At 47.1% G+C, this 27108-nt stretch overlaps 1 protein-coding gene across 1 annotated transcript in view; it reads right to left on the bottom strand.

Annotated features, from left to right (window-relative positions):
- Positions 1 to 22471, bottom strand: part of BEAN1 (brain expressed associated with NEDD4 1) — a gene marked incomplete at its 5' end in the record, with an annotated part of 33051 nt that extends 10580 nt beyond the window's left edge. The window contains one exon of the mRNA XM_049787414.1: positions 22033 to 22471. Within this exon, the coding sequence (XP_049643371.1) occupies positions 22033 to 22471 (439 nt within the window). The remainder of the gene's footprint in view (positions 1 to 22032) is intronic.
- Between the last annotated feature and the right edge of the window lie 4637 nt (positions 22472 to 27108).

The raw sequence follows: 27108 nt of genomic DNA, 5'->3' as shown, positions 1-27108 counted from the left end.
CTATAAATTTTCCTCTCAGTACTGCTTTTGCTGTATCCCATAGGTTCTGATAGTTAGTTATCCTTCTGCTCCAATTAATTCACTCAACCATCCATGTGTTCATTCATCCACATATCCATTTTTTATTCATATATATATATCCATCATCAAGTGATCCATATGCTCCTCCTATTTTCTAACTCATCCATTCATATTTATTTATGTTATTCAGTTATTTATAAAGTTTTTCATCTACTCCAATTTACACATCCAAGTTACCTGTCCATCCATCCATATAACCACCCCTCCATCTAGTCTAGTCCATCTCCTTCAATTCTTCCATCCATCTATTCAATCATCCATCCACTCCTCCAATTCATCTATCCACCAACTTATCCATCCACACATCTATCCAAACCAAAATGTTCATGTAATCAATTCTACTTCTCTAGTTCATCCACAAATTTACCATCTGCATCTACCTACTCAATCATCCATTTACTCTTTCCATTCATCCATCCATCCATCCATCCATCCATCCATCCATCCATCCATCCATCCACTTATTGTCTATCCTTTGCCAGTACTTACCAAGTGCCTATCCCATGCTTGGATATATTACTGAACATTGGGATCATGACTCAGACTGTGACAAACCTCTAATACTGTAGAAAACCGGAAGTTCCACAGAGTTGCTTCAGCTGAGAGGGACAAATTTTGGTACATCAGAGAGCTCCCTGCTATCACTAATGCAAAGTCAATCTATTTGTATTTTATGTATGAGGGTTAATTGGAGAGAGCACCTCTGCTCACCCACTGCACTGAAATGTAACAGGAAATTTTTAAATGACCTCCCTTATGCCACTTGTGATTCTATAAATATGAGATGAAAGTAATTTATTCCACTATTAGGATAGTTTCTGCCACTTAAATAAATCTATGAAAATTAACTCACATTTTCTCTACACATCCCAATTCCCTGAGTTTGCTGCATTATCATCATCCACTAAGGGTTTATCTTTGGTTTCATGAACAATTTATTAATTGGCTGGAAAGCTTACTGAGAGCTTACTGAGATGGTTTTGCAAACCATTTTCTGCTATTTCTTCAGAGCAACTGGTGAACTGGCTGACTGCAACATCAACCATGGCAGAATGAGGTTTTCCACCTGCTAGATGAGGTTGGAGCAGTGGGATTAGGTGGAGTAGCAGATGCCTGGGGCTGGCTTGACTCACCCATCACTACAGGAATTCAGGAATTAACTCCTACATCTTGGCTTAAAACCACAGCTCAGGAATAAGGGCCAATATGAACATCACAGCAAGTTCGCGTGTAATTGATATATAAAATGTTAAATTTACAAGACTTGAAAATTGCTTTCAGTAATTCTACCATAAACTGAACCAGCCCAGGGCTGTGTTTCTTGTGGTAGTGGAACCTCCTTCCTTTGAGTGTTGCATTTTGGCCTTAGGGCTCAGAACCCACATTAAGGGAAGAGGCCAAGGAATTAGCTTGAGTGTAGAGCTCAGGTTTTGTACCTTCACAGCCCTAAATGTCATCCCCAGTGCTGCAGGCCTATCTCCTAGCACCACTATGTCACATTAGATGCCCTCCTGCCCCACTGGCTCAGAGCAATGATTCAATAGGCTTGCAGTGGCAGAAGTGTCCCAGATCCCTGAGCACTGCTGGGGAAGCCTCCTCATCAAGTTCAAGGGGTGTCTTTGTAGCTAGAGTCTGGAACTTCTAGGAGGTAGAGATCCCATGATAGGGTTTTTGTTTTTGCTTTGTTATTTCTGGGTCACACCCAGCATTTATCTGGGGTTATTTCTGGTTCTGCACTCAGAAATCACGCCTGGTGGTGTTCAGGGAACCATATGGAATGCCTGAGGGTCGAATCTGGGTTGGCTACAAGCAAGGCAAATGCCTTACTTGCTGTACTATCACTCTGGCTCCAGATAGGATTTGTTTAATCATCATTATTAATGTTATAAGAATTAGTTTTGGGACCATATTCAGCAGTACCCTGGATTTACACCTGGATCTACACTCAGGGATCATTCATGGGTGGCTCAAAGAATCAAATCTGGGTTGGTTGCTCACCAGGATTTGTTCCTTTAAAAGGAAGCTTATTTTTACCCCTCTGCTCTCTTCTAGGTAAGGAAAAGGAGAAGGGAGAGTGAATAAGGGAGAGGGGAGAGAAAGATAGGAGGGGAGAGGAGAGAACAGAGGAAGAGGGAGAAGGGAAGGGGAGGGTATAAGGAAAAGAAAATCAAAGGGAAGGGGAGAGGAGAAGGGGGAGAGGCAGAAAGGAAAGGAGAAATAAGGGGAGAGGAGAGCAGAAGAGCATATGACCAGATGACTCATATGACTCACGTGCTGAAGCCCTGCACCAACACCCCTCAAAAAAAAAAAAAACCCAACCAAAAACACTAATTCTCCACTCTTCTCCCCAAGCAAAAACACTCTGCATTTTTCTCTACTAAAGAAAAAAAATAGGCAAAAGCTGGCTCCCTGTGTGCAAAAGCTGGCTCCCTGTGTGTGACACCAGGCGGGGAAAATCCGCGAAAGTACACCGGCCCAGTGGGGCTCAGCTGTGAAAGACTGTGAGTGTGACCTGTCTATGTCTGTCTACTGTCCTCTTGCGTGAAACTCTTGCGAGTGGGGCAAAAAGAGGCTCAGAGGAGCACGGCCGCTCCGCTTCGCTACGCGGCCGTGCACTCTTTCTAAGGAAAGAACTCCATTGCAACAAGAAGGAAAAATCACACTAAGAACGGCGCTATATCACAGAAGCAAACATTTCTCTCTGGACTGTCTTCTCTGTTACATGCTCGGGCCTAAGATTTGACCCAGTGTGAGGCTTCATCCACGGAGGACTCCCCTCCCTTAGAGGCAAGTCAGCCCATCCAGAAAGGGAGGAGCCAGAGGAGTGTGCTGCCTACATCATATAGACAATGAATACCACTACAACACGTAGAAAAACCCACAATACAAATGTGACAATGGGGAAACAGCGCAGGCCAGCATCAGACATAGAGAATGAAGATGACAATTCTGAGGACCAGATAATGACTGAACAACTAATCAACCTCTCAGATAAGGACTTTAGACTAGCAATATGGAAGGTGCTCAACAGACTCCAAGAAACCATGGATCGAGTTGAACAGAACACTAATAAGAACCAAGAAAATATGAAGGCAGAAATGACAAAACTCCAAACTGAAATAACATGTCAACTAACAGGCCTGAAAAACTCAGTAAACGAAGTGAATGACAAAATGGATAAGCTCTGGGACAGGGTATCAGAAGCTGAGAATAGACTTGGTGCTGTGGAAGATGAGATACATAACAATTCCATACAGCAGGAGAGATTGGACAAAAAACTTAAAGCAAATGAGCAGACAATGGAAAAATTAGTCAAAGAATGGGAACAGACGAAAATAGAAGTCTATGATAAGATCAACAGAAACAACTTAAGAATCATTGGAGTCCCAGAGACCCAGGAAGAAAATTTCCAGGAAGAATCAATGGTCAAGAACATCATTAAAGAGAAACTTCCAGAGCTAAAGAATATATGTGATCAAATCCTGCATGCCCGAAGAGTACCAACCAAAAGAGACCCCAGAAAAACCACCCCAAGACACATCCTAGTCACAATGACAAATCCCACAGATAGAGACAGAATTCTGAAAACAGCAAGATCAAAAGGGGAAATCATGTTCAAGCAAGCTTCCCTGAGATTTACAGCAGACCTGTCACCAGAAACGCTCAATGCCAGAAAGCAGTGGTGGGATATTGTGACAAGACTGAATGAAATGAATGCTTCACCCAGAATACTATACCCAGCAAAACTCACTTTCCGGTTTGACGGAAGAATACATGGTTTCACAGACAAAAAACAGCTCAGAAACTTCACAGACACAAAACCAGTCTTAAGAGAAAAACTGAAAGACCTAATCTAAGACAAGACTACCCAAAAGACACACCAAATTTTGAAATAAAGATGGCGTTAAATCCCAGGACAATTCTTTCTCTCAACGTCAATGGACTAAATGCACCAGTTAAGAGACACAGAGTGGCTAAATGGATCAAAAAACTCAATCCAACCTTCTGCTGCCTACAAGAAACGCACCTGAATAGTCAGAACAAACATAGACTCAAAATAAAAGGCTGGAGAAAAGTTATCCAAGCAAACAACACCCATAAAAAAGCTGGAGTGGCCATACTAATATCAGATAATGCAAACTTTATACTCAGGAAGGTTGTAAGGGACAAAGACGGACATTTTATATTAATCAAGGGGTACGTAGAGCAGGAAGAATTCACTCTCCTAAACATATATGCACCGAATGAGGGGCCAGCAAAATATTTAATACAACTGCTGACAAATCTGAAAAATAATATCAACAACAACACAATAATTGTGGGGGACCTAAACACGGCTTTGTCAACACTGGACAGGTCAACCAGACTGAAACCCAACAAGAATATACTAGACCTGAGGAGAGAAATGGAAGAAAGAGGCCTAGTGGATATATATAGGACACTCCATCCCCAGAAACCTGGATACACATTCTTCTCCAATGTACATGGGACATTCTCCAGGATAGACTACATGCTGGCACATAAAACATACCTCCATAAGATCAAGAGGATAGAAATTTTGCAGACTACCTTCGCTGACCACAAGGCTCTGAAATTATTTGTGAACTCCAAAGGGACTCAGAAGAACACTTTAACACCTGGAAGTTAAACAGCCTCATGCTCAATAACCAGTGGGTCCGAGATGAAATCAAGGAGGAAATAAAAAGGTTCCTGGAAACAAATGACAATAAAGACACAAACTCTCAGAACTTATGGGACACAGCAAAAGCAGTACTGAGAGGAAAATTTATAGCTTTGCAAGCACACATCAGGAAGGAAGAAGGAGCTTACCTGAGTAGCTTAATGACACAGCTAATAGAACTAGAAAATGCTCAACAAAAGGACCCAAGAACAGGAAGACAGAAGGAAATAACAAAGCTGAGAGCAGAAATCAACGAAGTGGAAACTCAAAAAACAATCCGAAAGATCAACGAAAGCAGAAGTTGGTTCTTTGAAAAAATAAACAAGATTGATAGACCACTGGCAAACCTAACAAAGAAAGAGAGAGAGAGAAACTTGATAACTCGTATCAGGAATGAAAAAGGAGAGATCACTACTGATATGACAGAGATTCAAAGGGTAATCAGAAACTACTTTGAAAAACTCTACGCCACTAAAAATGAGAACCTGGAAGAAATGGATAAATTCTTGGACTCTTATAATCTTCCACGGTTGAAGGAAGAGGATGTAGCATATCTAAACACCCCCATCACCATTGATGAAATTAAAACAGTAATCAAATGTCTGCCGAAAAACAAAAGCCCAGGTCCAGATGGATTCACTAATGAATTCTATCAAACTTTCCAAGAGGAACTACTGCCAATCTTGGCAAGACTCTTTCATGAAATTGAACAAACAGAAACACTTCCAAATAGCTTTTATGAAGCCAACATCACCTTGATACCTAAACCAGACAGAGACGCTACCAAAAAAGAAAATTACAGACCAATATCACTGATGAATGCAGATGCAAAGATCCTCAACAAAATCCTGGCAAATAGGATTCAATGCCTCGTTAAGAAGATCATCCACTACGATCAAGTAGGTTTCATCCCAGGAATGCAAGGCTGGTTTAACATCCGTAAATCTATCAACATAATACACAACATCAATAACAAGAAAAATAAAAACCACATGATCATATCAATAGATGCAGAGAAAGCATTTGATAAGGTCCAACACCCATTCTTGATCAAAACTCTCAGCAAGATGGGAATGGAGGGAACCTTTCTCAATATAGTGAAGGCCATCTACCACAAGCCAGTGGCAAATATTATCCTCAATGGAGAAAAACTGAAAGCCTTCCCTCTAAATTCTGGCACAAGACAAGGATGTCCTCTCTCACCACTCCTATTCAACATAGCACTGGAAGTACTTGCTATAGCGATTAGGCAAGAAAAGGATATCAAGGGAATCCAGATAGGAAAGGAAGAAGTCAAGCTCTCACTGTTTGCAGATGACATGATACTCTACTTAGAAAACCCTAAAGACTCTATCAAAAAGCTTCTAGAAACAATAGACTCATATAGCAAGGTGGCAGGCTACAAAATTAACACACAAAAATCAATGGCCTTTCTATACACCAACAGTAATAAAGAAGAAATGGACATTAAGAAAACAACCCCATTCACAATAGTACCACACAAACTCAAATATCTTGGAATCAACTTGACTAAATATGTGAAGGACCTATACAAAGAAAACTATAAAACTCTGCTCCAAGAAATAAGAGAGGACACACGGAAATGGAAACACATACCCTGCTCATGGATTGGCAGGATTAACATCATCAAAATGTCAATACTCCCCAAGGCATTATACAGATTTAATGCCATCCCTCTAAAGATACCCATGACATTCTTCAAAGAAGTGGATCAGACACTTTTGAAATTCATTTGGAACAATAAACACCCTCGAATAGCTAAAGCAATCATTGGGAAAAAGAATATGGGAGGAATTACTTTTCCCAACTTTAAACTGTACTACAAAGCAACAGTTATCAAAACAGCATGGTATTGGAATAAGGATAGGTCCTCAGATCAGTGGAATAGGCTTGAATACTCAGAAAATGTTCCCCAGAGATACAACCATCTAATTTTTGATAAAGGAGCAGGAAATCCTAAATGGAGCAGGGAAAGCCTCTTCAACAAGTGGTGTTGGCACAATTGGATAGCCACTTGCAAAAAATTAAACTTAGACCCCCAGCTAACATCATGTACAAAGGTAAAATCCAAATGGATTAAAGACCTCGATATCAGCCCCAAAACCATAAGATATATAGAACAGCACATAGGCAAAACACTCCAGGACATTACAGGCATCTTCAAGGAGGAAACTGCACTCTCCAAGCAAGTGAAAGCAGAGATTAACAGATGGGAATATATTAAGCTGAGAAGCTTCTGCACCTCAAAGGAAATAGTGCCCAGGATACAAGAGCCACCCACTGAGTGGGAGAAACTATTCACCCAATACCCATCAGATAAGGGGCTAATCTCCAAAATATACAAGGCACTGACAGAACTTTACAAGAAAAAAACATCTAACCCCATCAAAAAATGGGGAGAAGAAATGAACAGACACTTTGACAAAGAAGAAATACGCATGGCCAAAAGACACATGAAAAAATGTTCCACATCACTAATCATCAGGGAGATGCAAATCAAAACAACGATGAGATACCACCTCACACCCCAGAGAATGGCACACATCACAAAGAATGAGAATAAACAGTGTTGGCGGGGATGTGGAGAGAAAGGAACTCTTATCCACTGCTGGTGGGAATGCTGTCTAGTTCAACCTTTATGGAAAGCGATATGGAGATTCCTCCAAAAACTGGAAATCGAGCTCCCATACGATCCAGCTATACCACTCCTAGGAATATACCCTAGGAACACAAAAATACAATACAAAAACCCCTTCCTTACACCTATATTCATTGCAGCTCTATTTACCATAGCAAGACTCTGGAAACAACCAAGATGCCCTTCAACAGATGAATGGCTAAAGAAACTGTGGTACATATACACAATGGAATATTATGCAGCTGTCAGGAGAGACTGAAGTCATGAAATTTTCCTATCTACATGGAATGTAACTGGAATCTATTATGCCTGAGTGATCATAAAGTCAGAGAGAGAGAGAAAAAACGCAGAATGGTCTCACTCATCTATGGGTTTTAAGAAAAATGAAAGACACCCTTGTAATAATAATTTTCAGACACAAAAGAGAAAAGATGCTGGAAGTTCCAGCTCACCTCAGGAAGCTCACCACAAAGAGTGATGAGTTTAGTTTAAGAGAAATAACTACATTTTTGAAACTGTCCTATAATATTGAGAATGTATGAGGGAAATGTAGAGCCTGTTTAGGGTACAGGCGGGGGTTGGGTGGGGAGGAGGGTGATTTGGGACTTGGGTGCATGGGAATGTTGCACTGGTGATGGGTGGTCGTTCCTTTTATGACTGAAACCCAAAACACAATCATGTATGTAATCAAGGTGTTTAAATAAAAAAAAAATAAAAAAAAAAAAAAAAAAAAAAAAGAAAAAAATAAACAAAAAAATTCAAAACTAAAAATAGCTCTAATCTCAGAAAGAGCATATCAGGAATGCAAGGATGGTTTAAGATCAAGGCAGCACTGAACATTGGGCCAAATAGATAGTCCAGCACATAGGCCTTGAAAATGGCTGACCCAGGATTGATCGCTGGCATCCCATATGGTCCACTGAGCCCACCAGTATTAAACCTTGAGTACAGCCAGATGTGGCCCCCCAAAAAGTACATTGCCCCACATTAAAAGCATCCCTGGGAACCACAGAGATGGTGCCACTGGACCAAGATGAAACCTAGAGGTCTAAAGACTCAGCATCCCTCCAAACTATGAATGTGGGAATAATTTTTCAGGTTCCTCAAACATAACTTTAAAAACATGGGGTATTTGGGGGACCAGCCCTTTCTCTTCCTACCCATCTCTCAAGATTAGTTTTTGACACTAAGCTGCCTGGGGAGCCCACCTTGGCCCAGGCCCAAACTTATTCTCCTGAGCATAAAACAGTGCTGGGGTCCTGTGAAAAAGGCAGCTACTTCTGGACCACATTCCAGGAGGAGTGGAGAGCACCTCTGCCCTTGCGCTCCATACCTGTTCATTGCTCCAGCCACAGTCAGTTCTGGGCTCACTTCCTGACACTGCTTCTTATTCTCTAAGACTCTGTCCTTTCCTCTGGGACTTGGGCACAAATCTCTGCTATAAGCAGTTTAGACAACAGGTGCTCAATGATGATTCAACTTAAATCTTGAGACTATCCCCTGGACACAAAGAATGGCCATTGAAAGGCAGGACAATGAGGTTTTAAGAGGAAAAAAAATATTTTTAATAGGGCTGGCTTCTGGCAGAGCTCAACCATGTGTCCTGTGTTGGGGTTGGACCATGCAGAGCTGGGATTGAACTCAGAGGATTCATACATTTTAGGCAGGCATTCTACCCATTTGGGGCATATTTTCCCACTTCTTATTTTTTTTTGGGCCTCACCCTGACATTGTTCAGAGGTCTATTCCTAGCTATGTGCTAAGGAATCACTCTTTGTGATGCATGGGAAGCCCATATGGGGCTGCCGGGAACTGAACCCAGGCCAGTTACAAGTAAGGCAATGTGCCATTCTTGCTGTCCTATCTCTTCCATCTGCTATCTCTTCACTTCTAAAACTTCTATTCTTTCCCTCCTTTGTGGCCCACTCTCAGCAATGGTGCTTGAGGGGGGACTATGTGGTACTAGGAACTGAATCCCAGGCTCCCAATTGCAACATGTGAATCCTGCCCCAGCTCCAGCCTGGTATCCCTCTGACAAAGATACAAAGACACTAACTATAACTATCTGAGAAGCTGGACTGTCCTGAACATCTGCAGGAGGAGTTTGGGCTTTGAAGTCAAAAGGGGGAACCACATAAAATATTCAGGACTAAGAGGGTGTACAGAAGCCAGGTTAGGCGCCGAGAAGGGAGGCAGGGAAGTTTGAAAGATTTACAAAATACTCTTATTTTGGTTATTGGCCTCAGAACTCTGACTATTGCTTTCCAAAGGCACCTTTCCATACACGTCCCAGCACTTTATGAGTAGATCTCAGTGCTCAGTAGGGTTCTTATTTGCACCTTTGTGGACTCCCCAATTTTCCTCTCATGCTAATAGGTCTGTTATTTGTGGGATGCTTAGGAACATAGTAATACCCTCAATTAGACCAGTTCAATGCCAAAACATATTAACAGAACACAGACTTTGTCTAAGGATGATATAAGAAGACGAATTTTGATAGCTAGGTCTTGTGTTCAGCAAGGGGATTATGCCAGCTTCTTATCAAGTTATTACAATTAGTGAAAACCCTTGAAAGATTCCTTTTTTATTCAGAAAATGGACAGGCAAAGGGTGAGAGTGTTCCAGGTCATCCCTGGACCCTAGTGATCTGTATTTCAGTATTAGCCACGATTGGTGCATCTCATCCTGCAACACTTTCACAATTGGAGCATAGTTTTTGGTTTCTGAGTTAAATTTGGAACAGTGCACTTCCTGTTAGATTATGTGTGTAACCTTTGAGTCTAAATGAAACTGGTAGAAAGCAATGGGGAACATCATGTAGACCTTTTCCATCCTGAATGTTTTAGTAGCTTCCAGCCCCTTGGTTCTTGCAATAAGATCACACAGGTAGAGGTGTAGTTCATCTTCCTGCATGTAAACTGCATCCCACGGCTGGAAAAATGGGCTAAGACCCAGCAGGAGTAAGAGGGCCAGGTTGGCAAATGCAGGGTAAGCCCGATGCTCGACTTCAGCTCCCGTGGTGATGAGTTCATTGACTTTATTTAATGCTCAATCTAATTTCTGTTTTAATTTAAAGAGCACGTGCTTCTGCACATACAAATTCAGTTATAACTACTTGCCGCCTGGGAATTTGACAGTTGTGTTGTTTTAGATAATTGGATTTTCTGCATGGTAGCTTTGCCGGGGCTCCAGGCTGGCATGGCTGTAATGGGCCATTGTGGTTTTTTTTTTTTTTTTTTTTTTTAACCAGGGAGAAACCTGGGAGCCAGGGCCCCCAGCACACTTGATCTTGCACAAACACAACAGTCTTTAAATTATTCGGATCATTGTCAATATTTTAAAGTGTTAAAGGTACCATTTTGATTTAGTTTTATTTTGGAGCTACACCAGGCAATGCCCTGGGGTGAACCCCTAGCTATGAACCTCAGAAATTACTCCTGGCAATGCTCAGGGGACCATATGGAATGCTGGAGATTGAAACCTGTGTCAGCTGCATGCAAGGCTAAGAACCCCTACCATCCCAGAGGTACCTTTTTTTTTTATCATAAAACAGTATGATATTTCAGAAAGAGTTTAACTTATTTCCTGGGCTATTCTTGACATTTCCTTTGGTGTGAAAACATGAGATTCAGTAAGATACAAAAACTCTTCTGAACAAGAAGGGCATCTCATTTACCAAGGTTGGTAAAACCTTTAGATTAGCCTTGTAGGTTGGTAAAATTTGACTCTGAAGCTCAAGCGCTAAAACTTTTTAGCTTTTAAGATATATAAAGGGTATTCTGTAGCCATCAAGGTTTGTATGATTTAATGGTATTCTTCTGTACTTAAATATGCAAGGAAATGTTATGTAAAAGTAATAATTTATATGTAAAAATTAATATGATTGGGCCGGAGAGTGATAGCATGGAGGTAAGGTGTTTGCCTTTCATGCAGGAGGTCATCGGTTCTGAATCCCGGCGTCCCATAATAGTCCCCCGTGCGTGCCAGGAGCAATTTCTGAGCCTGGGCCAGGAATAACCCTGAGCCACTGCACCACGGGTGTGACCCCAAAAAACCAAAAAAAAAAAAAAAAATTAATATGATTGATTCATCCCAAGATCTTGTTTTCAAGTCAAAAGGCAATAGATTTAAAAATGGAGACTTTTTTCCAATCACATATGCAACAAAAGATGTGGATTCAGAATCTATAAACAAAATTCCTCAAAAGTAATATGAAAACAAATCTCAAAGAGGAAGTCAAGTCCAAAGACTTGAATAATTATCTTACAATAGGTGAGAGTGTTAACTCCATCAAATTTATCAGAGAAGTTTTAAATGGAATTCCCAGAATGGCTAAAATGAAAAACACCAGATGAAACCCAACTGTCAGATCTTGGAGATAATCAGAATTCTTGGACTGGAGAGATGGTACAATAGGTAGGGTACTTGCCTTACCCATGCTTGACCTGGGTTCAAACTCGATTATTCCATATGATCCTTGAGCCCCACCCAGTAGGAGTGATTTCTAATCACAGACCAAGAGAAAATCTTTTTTTTTATATTTTATTTAAACACCTTGATTACATACATGATTGTGTTTGGGTTTTCAGTCATGTAAAGAACACCACCCATCACCAGTGCAACGTTCCCATCACCAATGTCCCAAATCTCCCTCCTCCCCCACCCGACCCCCCGCCTGTACTCTAGACAGGTTTTCCATTTCCCTCATACATTTCTCATTATTAGGACAGTTCAAAATGTAGTTATTTCTCTAACTAAACCTCATCACTCTTTGTGGTGAGCTTCCTGAGGTGAGCTGCAACTTCCAGCTCTTCCAAGAGAAAATCTTGAGCACCAGCAGATATGGGTCCAAGACCCAACAAGCAAAACAAAACAAAACAAAACAAAACAAACAAACAGATACAGGATCCAGATAGATACACCTCAGCCTCCTCATGTACCCTGAACTATAAAGCTAGGCAAGAAACATAAGGGAGGGGCCAGAGAGGGTAGTATAGTTGTTAGGGGCACTTACCTTACATATGGCTCATCAGGTAGTATCCCTACACTTATATAGTCCCCAGAGCCTTGCCATAAATGACTTCTGAGTGTAGAGGCTAGCAGTAAGCCCTGAGCACCACCAGAAGTGGCCTCAAAAACAGGGCTCAGAGAGAGAACCCAGAGGGGTACAAAGTATGTACAGGGTGCATGTACAGATTGTGTGCTGTGTGTAGTGTGCAGTGTGTACCAGCGTGTGTTGTGTCTACAGAATAGGTGCTATGTGTACAAAATATGCTGTGTTATATAGTGTCCTGTGTGTAGACTGTACTGTGAGTTGAGTTTGTTATGCATAAGAGTGCGTGTTGTATACAGTGTGTGTTCTGTGTGTACAGTGTGTAAAGTGTGCTGTGTACAGAGTCGTGTGTTAGGTATAGTAGAGTCTCACCAGATTTATTATAATGGGGCGTGGGATTGGGGAGTGGCCCTGGGTTCTGAAGCACCACAGGGGGGCCCCTCTACAGGAGAGAAGACACCTTTATGGTGACAGAAACTAGATAGTGTCTGTGGTAGGGCCTGGTGGTGACTAGAGAGGGACTTGGAGCAAGGCGTGGTGTTTTCTTCAATGTGAGAGTGCTCCTAGTTGTGAGGCCCATAGGCACCATGCTGATGGACTGCCATGCCTGTGTGTCTTGTCACACACAGTGAGGGTTCTGTCACCAGCTCCAAGATAGGAGAGTAGTACCACGTTGTGTAAATTTCACACCTGACAAATTCATTGGTGTAACCACTTTTGCTGTGGGTGGTCTTTGAGCTGGTATATCCATACTTCCCATGGCCAGCTCAAGAAGCTCTAAAGCTCTAAACAAACTAAATATCCCTCCAGATCCTGTGAAGGAAGAGCCTGGGCTCTTTCCTAGCTGTTCAGAGACCCTCAAAGGGTCCTGGGGTAGAGAGGGACTATAATGGATAGTGGGGGGATAAATATTGGGGGGCTGGATCTGAGGCCTCAGAGGGCCATCCTGGAACACCCCTTGTCATTAAGTTAACTTATTTTTGGGCCATACCTGGTGGTGCATAGGGATCACTCCCTGAGTAATGCTTGGGGGGACCTGGATGGGGTGCTGGGGACTTGAATTTATGTTGACCATGAGCAAGACAAGCACCCTATCTGCTGTACTATGAATCTAGATCACCCTTTTTTATTTTTATTTTATTTTATTTTTTTTGGTCTTTGGTTTTTGGGTCACACCCGGAAGAGCTCAGGGGTTACTCTTGGCTGTCTGTTCAGAAATAGCTCCTGGCAGGCACGGGGGACCACGTGGGACACGGGGATTCGAACCAATCACCTTTGGTCCTGGATCGGCTGCTTGCAAGGCAAACGCCGCTGTGCTATCTCTCCGGGCCCCGCCCCCTTTATTATTTTAAAGTCAGAACTTGGGTGACATTTTCTTTTGAGAGGTGAAGGGATTAGAGGTCCTACCCTGCTGTTCTCAAGGGTCACTCCTGGGGGATCAGGGGACCATGTGGAAATGGGGGTGGGGGTTGAGACTATACTCTTTAAGTGGTCTCAATCCCTGCTGTGGGGGCAGGTGAACAAGTCTGACACTCCAGCCATGGCAGTCACATGAGGGACCCCTGTGACCATGGCCCTGGGTACACTTTGGCACAAGCCAGTAAGGGCCGAATTCCTAAAGTCAGTAGAAAACCTCAGACCAGTTTTGTAGGAAGCGGCTCCTTTTCCTAGAGATTCTGCTGTGTATCTAGGCAGGGACTGGCGGTCCCATGAAGGTGTCCTTGATATCTCTCGACCAATCTGTGGCTAGTGGGGAAAGGGAGGAAAGATGCATCCCTCTTACACACACACCTGGGACAAATCATAGGTGCTCTGCAGGTAACATTTGGTTTCAGAGCCAAAGGGAAAAACACAAGCAAAACACTCAGACTACTTGGTCTATGGTCGCTCACTTCATGGTCATTAATGATGTGAAACATCTTGCATATGTGGTATTTGGAAGAGCCCCTTTTTTGGCTTCTTCCTGCTTGGGCTGCATCAGGCTAAGGTCATGTAACAACTCCACCCCGCCATACACATTAACCCCACATTCTGAGGTGGATACAACGATCCTGAGATTTGGCAGAGAAAACCACTCTAGGCAAGGTTGTGATGGTACAAAAGGAGGTCTAGGCAATGGTTCAGAAAAAGCTTCCTTTAGAAGTCAATTTTTGGGGGACAAAGTGAATAGTGGGAAAAACCTGAGGAAGGGTGAAATGTAATGTTAAGCACCTAGAGGGACCATGTAAACTTGTATCCCCAAAACCTTTACTGCTCTGGTGAGGGGCTATTTAGGTGGGGTCCACATATATCTTCTGGTGATGACCCACGAGGATAACAGCCTCATCCGGGTCATAGCCCATCTGAGGAGATCTTCAGGCAGCTAAATTGGGGCCACCCTTACTCAGGCTGGTGATCACACAGGACATCCTCCTAGAACTCTGACTTTTGGGGACTGTGGTGACAACTCAGCATACCTTGGCAAGATTTCTAAGTTCAGAAGTCAATGTGGTAGCTGTGGCCCCATTACTACCCTGAACATGAGCATTCTTGTCAGAACTCAGTCGCTCAGTGGGTGGGGCTGACCTGATCAGGGCTTTGAATGGGAGAAATTTGGCAGCTATGAGCCCAGGTCGACCTGTCTATACCCATTTCCATGGCTGTAAGTGGAGGTTGGAGGGAGGGATGGTGATATCCGAGATAGTGGTCCAGGGGAGCACTGGAGTGTGCCTTGCCTAGGGTCGAGGTGGCAGGGCAGGGTCAGAATTGAAGGTGCCAGGGTTGGCATTTGCTCCTGAACTGAGGGTCTGGCATGGAAGAGAAAGGGAGAGGCCCTGGGGCTTGAGCACCCCTTTAGTGCATTTTAAGCATAGAGAGGGCTCTGGTATGGACTCTGAGTGAGTCTAGGGACCTGAGAAGAGGAAGGGAGAAGAAATCATGGGATGCAGAGTGCACTCTGCCAGGGTTGGGGAGGTGCACCTTGGCATCGAGCATTCGAGGATCTTAAGTAGTTTGAGGATAACATGGCTGATCTGTGCCAGGCAGTGGTGGATCATGCAGACTGAGGGGGCTCAAGCCACACAGAGGCTCTTGCCCCAACTTTGGGGTGCTCCCTTCTACCCCCTCCTTTCTGCTTTGCTATTGATTCTGCTCCTCACAGGCCCCAGTTGTTTCCTTCCTGCCCCCCAAACAGTCTCAGGGAAGTAGTTCCCAGGGACACATATTGAGGTGGGCTCCCTGGCTCTGGCAAAAGAGTGTGAGGAGAACAGGGCATCCCTTAAATTTTTGGTCTGAGGAATTGAGGGGTTGATGCTGCCTTAACCAAGTGAATTCAGCCTGGAAAGGAGGTGGAGGGTCTGTTTGAGACAAGCTGAGTTTTCCGTGTGGGCAGCTGTGGTAGAAGCTTCTCAAAGCAGTGAGAGGATGAGGAAGGGGTGTTTGGTGAGGGAGGGAGGCTCAGCACCCCAGGGCAGGTGGGATGGGGAGACCCTGGAGGGACTGAAGGGAACCTGAAGGACTGAGCCAGGGGGGCTCTGAGGGGGGCATTTTTAGGACTCAGTTGACAGCCAGGAAATCTGGGGTTGAATTTGGAGGCCAAAAATTTGAAAGGAGAAGAGGAGGGGATATTGAAACCAGACTGGGGCCACCAAAGTGGGGTTCAAGGAACATTTAGACAGGTCCAGAGGAAAGGGACCGAGTTGGATGGGAGAGTCAGAGGGAAGGGATGACCCTCGAAGGGTGGATCCAGACAACCAATGCCTGAGATCTGTACTCTAGACAAGCTCATTAAGGAGCTGCCAGACAGAGACAGCAGTGGGTGGCGTGAATGGCCAGATCCCAGGGGTCGTGACTAGAGCCATGGCCACAGTCGCACTGCGGCATGGATTGCGGGCCTGAGGATGAGGCCTGAGAGTGAGTCGGTGTGAAAGACCGCAGGGATAGGGGTGTGCCCCCCGGTCCACGTCATCAGCCTACGTCACAGGCCCGCACCAGGGCTCGTTCTCGCCTGGATTGTCTGTCTGGACGGGGATGGGCGGGGGGTGGGGTGGGGGGGCGTACCAAGGCTTTAAAGTAATCCAATGTGGCGTATGTCCCCCATTCACTGGGATTATTCCTGCCCCGGGGCTGCAGCGACACGCACATCTGGACAGATGCGTGTGTGGTTATCCATCCCCACAGACTCGGGAAATCTTGGCTCCACGGCCAGGGCTGCGGGAGGGACTACGGGGCTGCCCTGCCCTGCCCTGTCTGCTACCCGGGGTACCGCATGGCGGCGCGCCGGGGGTAGGTATGGTAGTAAGGGGGTGAATGAAGTGCAGGCATCATTCCGGAGGGTTGCCTGCAAAGGTGGGGTTCAGACCTGGTGGCACAGCTCCAGAGCATCCGAGCATGCGGGATAGCTGACGATAATCGAGCTCGGGCTGGTGCGGGGGTAGTTGCTTGATGGCACCTAATAACGTGGTAACAGTGGGCGGGGCGGCGCGCGGTATTGCGCAAAGGTTGGAGAGGGGGGCACCGTTCCATGCTAGGGGCGCGCGCCGTACTGCGCAATTCGGTGGGAGGGGTACGCTGTACATGCTACGGGGGGCCGCGCCGTACTGCGGAAGGGGGGGGCACCGTACCACGCTAGGGGATGCGCGGTACCCGGGGCAGTGGTTCTGCAGGGGTGCGTGGGCTGTGTGCGCGGTCACGCGGGGTGGCGCAGCTCGAGCCCAGACGCACGCGCAGCCAAGGGACCCGGATCACCCCTTCGCTGCGGTGAGGGGGGGCTGCAAGGAGGAGGGGGTGCGGGGAGGAGGGCTGCAGAAGAGGGATTAGGGGAGGAGGGCTGCACTACCCAACGGCTATATTCGTGCCTGGTTGCGGTGGCTCTGCTCACTCTGGCCCCGCATATTTGTCAAGCTCTCAATCTTTCCCAAACAGAAAAGCCCTGCCCCTTGATTGCTGCTACAGGGAAATGAAGGGAGTGTGAGGGGCTTGTTTATCCCACCCACCCCCCTGCCCTACCAGGCCCTTTGGAGCATGGAAAAGGGGGTGGAGGACATGTCAGAAAATGAAATGAACACAAGGGACCAGAGCTATAGAATATAATGGGTAAGGTGCTTGCTTTGCACGCTACAAACACAGGTTGGATTTGCTGGCATCCATATGGTCCCCAAGCCCACCAGGAGTAAGTAATTCCTGAGTGCAGAGCCAAAGAGTAACCCCTGAGCATCACTGGGGGGTGGTTCAAAATAAATAATAATAATAATAATAATAAAAAGATTAGAAAAAGAAATAGGAGATATTCACAGTGGCTGGGAGGACAGCCCAGGGGAGAGAGTACATGTGTGAAGCCGACCCAAGTCATGCTCAGCACAGGGAAATACATGAATCTTCAGTCCTCCCAGGTCCCCCCCCCCCCAGTCCCATCAACCACTGACTCCCCCTCCCAATTTCCATTCCCCATGCTAGAACTACTGATTGTAGCCCCTATTACAAAATAAATATAAGGCTCACAGCCATACTACCCTTCTGGATAGTGCTGGGCTCAAAAAGGGATTTTTTTCCCCCCTGTGCTTAATTTTATTTGTACGACTTCCCAAGTTCTCCACCATAGAGCATGTAATAGTTTCATAAATGTAAAAGAAATCATTAAAATGAAGATAAAACCTTTTGTGCTAAGTGAAGAGTAAATTTAGGCAGCGATAGCTAATTTATTGAAAGGTTTTGAGAGCCTTTGAATGCCATTTGTTGTTGCAAAGACTTTAATCTGTCTTTGAATTTACTAATAAGGTACTTTATTCAATTATTTGGAAAATGATCTTTATTATATTTAATGTCCATCACATTTCCCCCGACATTTAGCAAGTCCTACTTGCCAGGTGGATTTTTTTGCTTTTTTCTTTTTAAAATTTATTTTTTAAAGGAAACAGTTTCTGTTATAAATTTGAATATTTTTCTGCAGCTATTCAACCACAAGTGCCAATCCACAGAAATTTCCTGTTCATCCACAAAAAAAGCTAAAGCCACTTAACATATAGTGTGCCTGAATCATGGGGTCATCTTATTGTAAATAATGGGGTTTGTTTTTGCTTTTCAAATCTGCAAAATATTTCTCCTTTTTGCACGGGACCTTTTCAAAAGGTTGAAAACCACCTGTTTTCTAATCCCAAGTTGTTCAACAATTTGGTCAATGATAGACATATAACCATGTGGCCCCAATAGGCTGCACCTTAATGTCTAGGTGTGTTGTCGTGTATATAATTATACCCTGTGATGTTCACATGGTGGTAAAGGTGCCTAACACTGCACTTCTCAGGACATAGTCCCAGGCATATGACCACCGTCTTGCCAAAGTATACAGTTGGCAAAACAACAATATCAGACTTCATACGACACTTCATACGTGTCTCTATTAGCCAACACATCATTAGTGTTGGAGGACTATTCTAGACACTGGGAATATAGTGAACAAAATGGTCAAAAGATCCTGCCTCTAGAGAGTTTATAGTGAAGAGGGCAGGCAATAAGGACATAAATTAAGTGTTTGCATGTCAGGGGTGGGGAATGTTCTGGAGAAAAATGGGTAAGTGCATTGTGTATTTCCATAGGAGGGCTGCTCTTTTGATTACTAAAGTTATCTCCTAAAGTTCTATGACCTTTGGGCAATTAACATGTAGGCTTGAAATGATTGAAGATACTCATCAAGGCATTGTCATAACTAGTTACTAATTATCATCGCACATACAATGTGCTAATTATCAATTTTGCTGACTCAAAATTATGATGTCATGGAGGCGTTTTCAATATTCTAGTTCGGCTAAGTTTAATAGAAACCTTTCTAGGCTCAGCAGTCACATCCAGAAAATGGAACCAGGGTTCCATGAAAGGGCTGTTAAACAAGCCCAAGAGAAAACAGTGATACACTAGGCCCTCGAAACTGGGAATCAAATTCCCTTTGCATTAGCTTTATGTCTCCTGTCATGTTCTTCTTTCCTCAGAACTGTAAGGAGGTATATCAAGTTTGTTTATATTTTCAAGAGAAAATGGATGCTCTGAAAGGTCCACCTGGCCAGAATCAGGTGCTATGAACCCCAGAAGAACAGATCTGGGAAATCCAACTCTCAACCATTGCTAAGGAGCTCTGGAAGCCAACCCAGCCTCAGTTTCTCCCCTGAGGACTCACAGCAGATTAGCCCCTTCTCATCCCTTCTTCTGCACTCTGAGCTCTTCTAAGGCAAGGCTTTAGGCTCAGACCCCAGAAAGACCCTCATAAAGGGTTCCTGAAGAAACTTCCAGACCCCAATACTGTCTCCTATAAGTTGTGTCATTCCAAAGATTCCAAATCAGCAGCTGCAGAGCTTCATGAGCTTCTGATGAATGTCAGGGAGAGGGGTGAGAGGTCTGATGTAGGGGTGTGGCATCCTAGTGGGTAATGGGGGGGAGTGATGTCAGATTGAAGAAGAAAGGGGGTTCTTTTGTGTAAAACGTGCCTTGAGGCTGTCATACACCATGCCCCTTCACCAAATCCTTCACAGGAACCCACCTTTCTGGCACCCCTTGTTTTGAGTAACTGAGCCACAGGTAACTGGGACAAATAGCTAGACCTTTGGTTTCTTCCCAAAAAGAATATTGATGACCTATTCTGTGGTGCCCCCAAGGACCTCATGTGCCTCCTAGGCTCTTGGGTGGGAGCCCTCAGCTGCAAACTGGACCTTTCTTATGGGGGGGGCTTCTCATTTTGGTGTCTGTCCACTTAATCAATGCTCCATTTTCTTCCCACCTCTGGTGCTTCAAGGTTCAGCCACCTGGGGGGTCAGATGAGAGCAAGGTGAGCCCAACTCAAGGCTGAAGACCACCGCCCACCTTTATAACCCCTGGTCCTAGTAGCTGCTCTCCGCAGCCAGTGTGATCATCACCATCACGACTGGAACTTTCTAACCACCTGTCAGCTTGGGCCTCAGAGGAAAACAAATCCCCTCCACCCCCAGACCTCTGGAGGGAAGGGAGAGGTGCCAAATTCCCAGTAGATTGAATGGTTTATATTGGGAATCCTCTGCCCGGGCCTTGGATCAAGGCCCAAGGCCTTCGGAGAAGCTAATTCAGCTGCGTGGTCTTTTCCAACCTGGGTGGAGGCGGGGGGAGGAGGGAGTGGGAGGAAGGGCTACAGAGCCTTTGCGTCACAGAAAGACGTCAGTGAGATATTGAGGGGGACACTCAGAGATCTCATAGGAGGACATTTTGAAGGGTTCTATCACCTGAGGAACTCACTTTGCCCAGCAACTGCGGGCACACACTTCATCAAATGACACCTGTAGCCAAGGAACCCGCTGGGCTGGCCGAAAGCGGCCATCATAGTGGACCCCAATATACGCAGCATCTGTTTTCAGCCTCCCCCCCCCCCGCTCCTGCTCCCGCCCCCGCCCCGAAGGCGCCAGGTGGGGGGAGGGGCGAGGCTCAAGAGCTGATTAAATGTTTTTGCCAAAAAGATGGCACCCCTCTGAATGCTGCCGAGCGCGCCCTCGGGTCCCGAAAACCTTTCCGTCTGCTCACAACGGAATCCCACCAACTTTGTCAGTCGAGGAAATCAAGGCACAGGCTTCAGTGCAGCGGTCATCATGTTGGAGGCCAAAACTCCCGAGGGGAGTGGGCCCAAGTTCCTGGAAAAAAACCCTCCCGCCTCCTCCAACACTGACACCTGTCGCTCATCCCCTCTCCATCAGCCTGGGGCCCGCTCCCCCCCCGTCCCTGCCTCCAGCCCTCCGCGCGCGCCCACCTCCAGATTACGCAGCGGGATGGGGTCGGGAGGAGAGGGAGGGGTGCGCGCGAACTGGTCGGGGTGGGGTGGGCGCACCCCAGATTCCGAGATCGCGTGCGCAAAGAGGCAGTAATGCCGCAGGGGTGGCGCGCGCCGACCCGGACCCATTTAGCGCGCACGAGCGTGTCTGCTCCCCCACCCCACCCCCATGGGGGGGGAAAAGGTGGCGGAGGCACCCCTAAATCACTCCTCGGGTGCCCATAAAGGCCTGCGCCACGCACATTGAAGCGGGGGGTCTCCGCAGCGGATCTATCGCCCGTCGGAGGGTCAAACTTCCTGGCTCAGGGGTTGGGATTGGGCTTTTAACTTCCAACTCCGCACACCTGGGTCCCTCCTTCTCCTCTACGCTTCCCAAAGGTGCGCCCCGTTTCCCCATCTAGGATGGGGGTGATCGTTAGGGGTGCCCGAAAGCAGAGACGCTGGGACGACTGTCTAAAGCCCTCCTCGCCTCGGGGAACACGCGCCGGGACGCAAAACCTAGGGGGGCTTTCCCCTGGCCCGCAAAGGCTAGCTCTAAGGGCAGCCAGGGCGCGCTCAGTGCGCGGGGGTCCTCCCAGGGTCTCGGGGGTCGGGCCGCGGGAGTCCCGGGCATTCGCTTTCGTGCGCCCTGCGGTCCCGCACCGGACCGCGCGTCCGCCCTCCCCGCGCGCGGAGACCGGGAGCCCCGCGCCCGGGTGTGCGTGAGTGCGGGTGCCAGGGGCCGCCGCAGAGCGCGGAGGAAAGGGCCGGGACCCCCTCTCCACCCCTCCCCAGCGCGCCCCCGGCCCCGCGCCCCTTACTAGGCTCCAACGCCTCATTCCACTCGAAGTGTCGCACGGCCGGCTCCAGCTTCGGTTCTAGCTGGGTTTCCCGCTCACGCGCCGGATGCCACACGGGGTTCGGCTCCCTGGCGGCCGCGTTCGGGCGCTGGCGTCGCGAGGGGCGCGCCGCTCGGCCTCGACCCGCAGGGCGCGGAGGGGCGGGGTAGGTGATTCGGGTCGGGATCAGGTTCTGCGCACCCGATGCCCACGGAGACCACAGTCTCGGGTCGGCGAAGGCGCAGGCAGGGGAGATTTCCCCGGCGGGCCTGCGTCCAGCCAGGTCGCACTCTCGTCCAGCCGCTCGCCACGCCACGTCTGCTGCGTTCACGCGCCCCGCTAGGTGGCACGTCCCAAGCCGAGAACCGCTTTGCTCCGCTGCTCCCGGGCTAAAGCGACGCAGGCAGGACTGGCGCGCGGGTCATTCCAGAAAAGGGGGGGCTGGGGGGCGACGCGACGGAGGGGGAGGTCCGAGCCGCGCCCCTCTGTGCACAGCCAGCCCCCGACACCCACACAGCAGCGGGCGGGGCAGAGAGATGCAGGGAGGCCAGTGCGCCAGCCTGACGCAGGAAGATGGACGGACGGACAGACCTGTAGAAAGAAGACGGACAGGCGTGGGCCAGGAACCCAGACAGGCGCGAACAGAGCCAGACACACACAGACAGGCACACACGTCCACGTAGACACGCACGCATGTCCGTGCACACAGGGACACATGCAGAGACACGCAGACACACGCACAAACCCAGAGAAAAGTGGATGGACGTCATGCCCCAGGAAGGCCGACCAGACCCCGAGGAAGAGAGACTAAGGTGGGCATTCGGGGACCCCTGCCCTGGCCCTGGGAAGGCGAGTGAGCCCCAGAGGGTCTCCTGCTCTCGGTGGGCGGTAGTGGGTCTCTGCCACCCACTCCCCAGATGTCAGCTGGTCACTCGTGAAGCCTATTTACCCAGTCTGGCCCCCACACCAATTTCCAGCCCCCTCACCTCACCCTGTGCCCACTGAACACAACCTTGCAATCCTTGCACACCCCTAGTTCACCCAGACAGAGGATGTCTGCCCCCCATCAGGTCTGGCTCAAGCCAGGGCTCCTGGTCTTCTCATTCTCCCTCCATTTTGGGGCCTTGCATAGGCCCACTGACACCTCCTCGCTTTCCTTTCTTCATGATGAGAGCTCCCCTTTGATGCCACGTTGGCAGGGAGTGGAAGCCATTATTCAAACCAATTCTCAGGGACCCTGTTGAAGCACATTGGAGAAATGGACTCCAATTCTGTTGATGGCAGCTAGAGAGAGGCTCATAAAGATCAAATGCGGCCACAGGTTGCACACTGGGGAGACAGGAGAAGGAGGGGAGTCAGAGGGACAGGGCAAGGAGCTGAGGGGCAGTTGGTCTGGTAAGAGGGTGCAGAGGAAGCTCTGGTGGAGAAATCCAGTTTCCTTCCATGCTGGTCCTGCCTCAGGGGTCTGTGGGCCTCAGCTTCCTGGATGAGGCAGAGGAAGATGTGTGGTCCTTGGGGGATGAGAGTGACTCCCCCTACTTCCTTTGGTGACAGTTCCTTCTGGGTGTCCCCCACACTAGGTGGGCCCAGGTTTGAGAGTTCCAGCTCTGAGACTGATATCAGTGCATTGGTGCCAGGCCGAGGGGGTGGAGCCAGAACAGAAGGCAGCAGCATTCAGTCCAGGGCCAGCAGCCCTGGGAGACCCTTGATCAAGGCCAGGCCTTGATTTGTTGATGAACAAGTACTCAAAAAAGAAAGACACAGGCCAGGACCCAAAGGCTGGGCTTGGAGATGCCAGGGCTCCCAGGCCAGGGTGGGCAGTGTCACCACACTGCTCTGCTAAACAGGTGGACGTTTTCATTGTTGGGTGGCAGTTTGTGTGTGTTTTGTGCTGAGTAGCACATATGGGGCCGTATGTGGAGAGTCAGTTATCCCTGTGGACACTCTAGTCTTTTTCCTCACTGACTGGGTGCACCTGACTTTTCCTCACAGGAACTGGCTGCTACTGGCCCTGCTGGCAACACGTCTCAGTCCCTGCAGTTGAACGGCGAGTCTCTGTCTACCCATCCACCAGGCCAACTTCCTGTGGGAGCTGTGAAAAACAGAAGAGAGAATTGGGTAATAGCAGATCACCTCCAGTTTTAGTAGTCATGGCCATTTCTCACAATTCTTGCATCCCCCCTGCAGGGTAGTTCCCTCCAGGTAGGTCACTTGCAGCTACATGGTCTCTCTGCCTTGCCTTGCATATTCTTGATGTCACCAAACTCTATGCTCTACAGAGAGCTACTAGCTTTGCTCAGTAATGCTGCAGTAAGCATCTCTGGGACAGGTTGATGCCAGCCCGGGGATAGTTTGTGACTTCAGGGGCTTCCTCTGTTTTTGAGGTTTATACAGGGGGTCTCATGGGCTACATGCAGCTCTGATACACCAGAGAAACACAGAGGTATATTGGGTCGTTAGCCAAGGGAAGGGTAGAGAGGCTGTAGGGAGGGGCCACTGGAAGACATGCAGGACAATTAGGTACTCTGAGAGCCCCCAAAGAACACACTTTGGGGTTTGGTGCTAGGATGCCCTAGATTCTAAAACCATGTCTCCACCTTTTCCCGTTTTGGCTTCGTTTCTGCCCTGCTTTCTTCCTGTGCCACCTGCCCACCTACTGGTTATCTCCATAAAATTGTGCTCTCCATTTACTTGATTTTTTCACCTGTAACCTTTGGAATGTTCTAGGGTCTGTGCCGAGAAACTGCTTAGGAGTGGTCTTATCTCACTCAGTTTGGCCAACACCATTTTATTGGGGGACCTGATGCTCAGTGTGTAGATGGTGGTGGTGTTGGCCTGAAGCCCACTCCACCTTGGGAAAGACCATTTGTCTAGACTTAGGTTGGAAGCTCAGCTGCCCTGGCTTGAACTCTGAGGGCCTTCTCCTGGACTTTGAGGATAGGGAATATCTGGTACCTTAAAAGGGAAGGACTGTGAGGTGTGTGAGGACAGCGTGGCTGCTTCTCCTCCTCCTTTTTATCTTTGCTAAGGGTCCTCCTTAAATGTGTTTTTTGTGGGGTTGGGAGGCAAGACCCACCTTGTCCTTCTAAGGCCCACAATCCCCAGTTACAGAAGGCTCTTCTCTAGAAAACTAGAAACAGTTACTTCTGTAGTACCAAAGAGCTTTGGGGGAAAGATAGTGCAATGGGTAGGGTGCTTGCACCCATACCTGGGTTTAATTCCTGACATCCATGAGTACACCAGGAGTAATTATTGAGTACAGAACCAGGAATAACCCCCAAACCTAAGAGTTTGTAGTTTATTGTGCTTCCATCCCACTTTACAGATGAGGAGACTGAAACCTCCATAAGAAGTGATTCTCCAGAGAGGCACCACTGTTAATGCCAGGTAAAATGATGCTATTATTATTATTATTATTATTAGTTGTTTGGGTCCTCACTTAGAAGTATTCAGGGCTTATTACCGGTTTTGTGCTCAGGAATCATTCTTGGTGGAATTTAGGGGAACTTATAAGGTTCTGGGGACCAAACTTGGGTTGGCTATGTGCAAAGCAAGCACCTACCTACCGTACTTTCTGGCGTATAAGACGACTTTTGGAACAAAAAAAGTCAACCGAAAATCGGGGGTCGTCTTATATGCCGAGTATATCCTGAAAAATGTTTCAATATGCCACTAAACGAAAATTGTCTGAATATTGCCACAAAACGAATTTTCCAACTCGATCCTGCACCAATCACTGCAAGGCTGCTCAGTAGCCTCTCTAACTCAGCCAATCCAAGCAGGCTTTTTATGCATGCAAATTAGACAATGTTCTGGACCTGAATCTACACTGTAAAAAGCCTGCTCAGATTGGCCAGAGTCAGAGAGGAAGTCTATTACAGTATAACCTTTGAACCTTTGCTTGTTGTGATTGGCTCACAGTGGTACATAAACACAGGAACACATGCAGCACAGGAACGTTCTGCCTGGTACAGCAAATATAGGCCTAAACCTATGTTTTGACTGCAAAATTAGGGGGTCATCTTATATGCCCAGTCGTCTTATACGCCGAAAAATACAGTACTGTACTCTCTTCCATCTGAAGTTGATAAAGCATTCTAAAACAAGCAAATAAGCTGAGCAGGTGTTCTTTTTTTGTTCTAATAAAGGTTACAATTAATTTAGGGGAAGACCTGCTCTAAGAGGTCTCCTGTCTTAGAATCTGCACTATTTTTATCACTATGTAAGTTCCACAAAGCTGGTTGTATTGTTTATGATTCTTGTCTGTTGAAATACAAATGCTTGTAGCAGGTGTGGAAAATGCATCCTCCTGGGGATAGGCTAAAAGCTCCAGGTTCTGGATTCTTCCCCTGTGTTCTAGGTCTTTTTAGTCCCTCTCCTAGTTAACTAGATAAAATTTTTGCTGTGCTCATTGTATGTCTGCTGACTAGTCATAGTTAAATTCTTTAAGAAACACTATCCTGGGGCCGGAGAGATAGCAAAGCTGTAAGGTGTTTGCCTTAGATGCAGAAGGACAATGGTTTGAATCCTGGCATCCCATATGGTCCCCAAGCCTGCCAGGAGCAATTCCTGAACACAGAGCCAGGAGGAGTAACCCCTGAGCGCTGCCAGGTGTGACCCCAAAACAAAACAAAACAAAACAAAACAAAAAGAAACACTATTCTTAGGGCTAGGGAGATGGATCCAAGGGCTGGAGTGCAGACTTTGGGGAGCACTAGTTTTTCCTTCATGAGCTGTCAAGCATCCCCCAGAAATACTCCCACACTGCCAGTGACCTACCAGGAGTAGCCCCCGAGAACTGGCAGTGCAGTGCCCCAAAGCCATCTCTAACTGTGGTGAGAGCAGAACTGCATCCAGATGGGGCTGGTTATCCATCTGGGCAGCTTGGTATTTAATTAGAGACACCAGGGCTTGGACCCTTGAATGACCTTTTTTTCTTTTCTTTTCTTTTCTTTTTTTTTTGGTTTTTGGGCCACACCCGGTAACGCTCAGGGGTTACTCCTGGCTATTGCGCTCAGAGTTGCTCCTGGCTTGGGGGACCATATGGGACACCGGGGG

Source organism: Suncus etruscus, chromosome 14, assembly GCF_024139225.1.
Source record: "Suncus etruscus isolate mSunEtr1 chromosome 14, mSunEtr1.pri.cur, whole genome shotgun sequence".
Classification (NCBI taxonomy): Eukaryota; Metazoa; Chordata; class Mammalia; order Eulipotyphla; family Soricidae; genus Suncus; species Suncus etruscus.
Note: the sequence above shows the minus strand (reverse complement) of the source record. Positions and strands in the feature narration are given on the sequence as shown.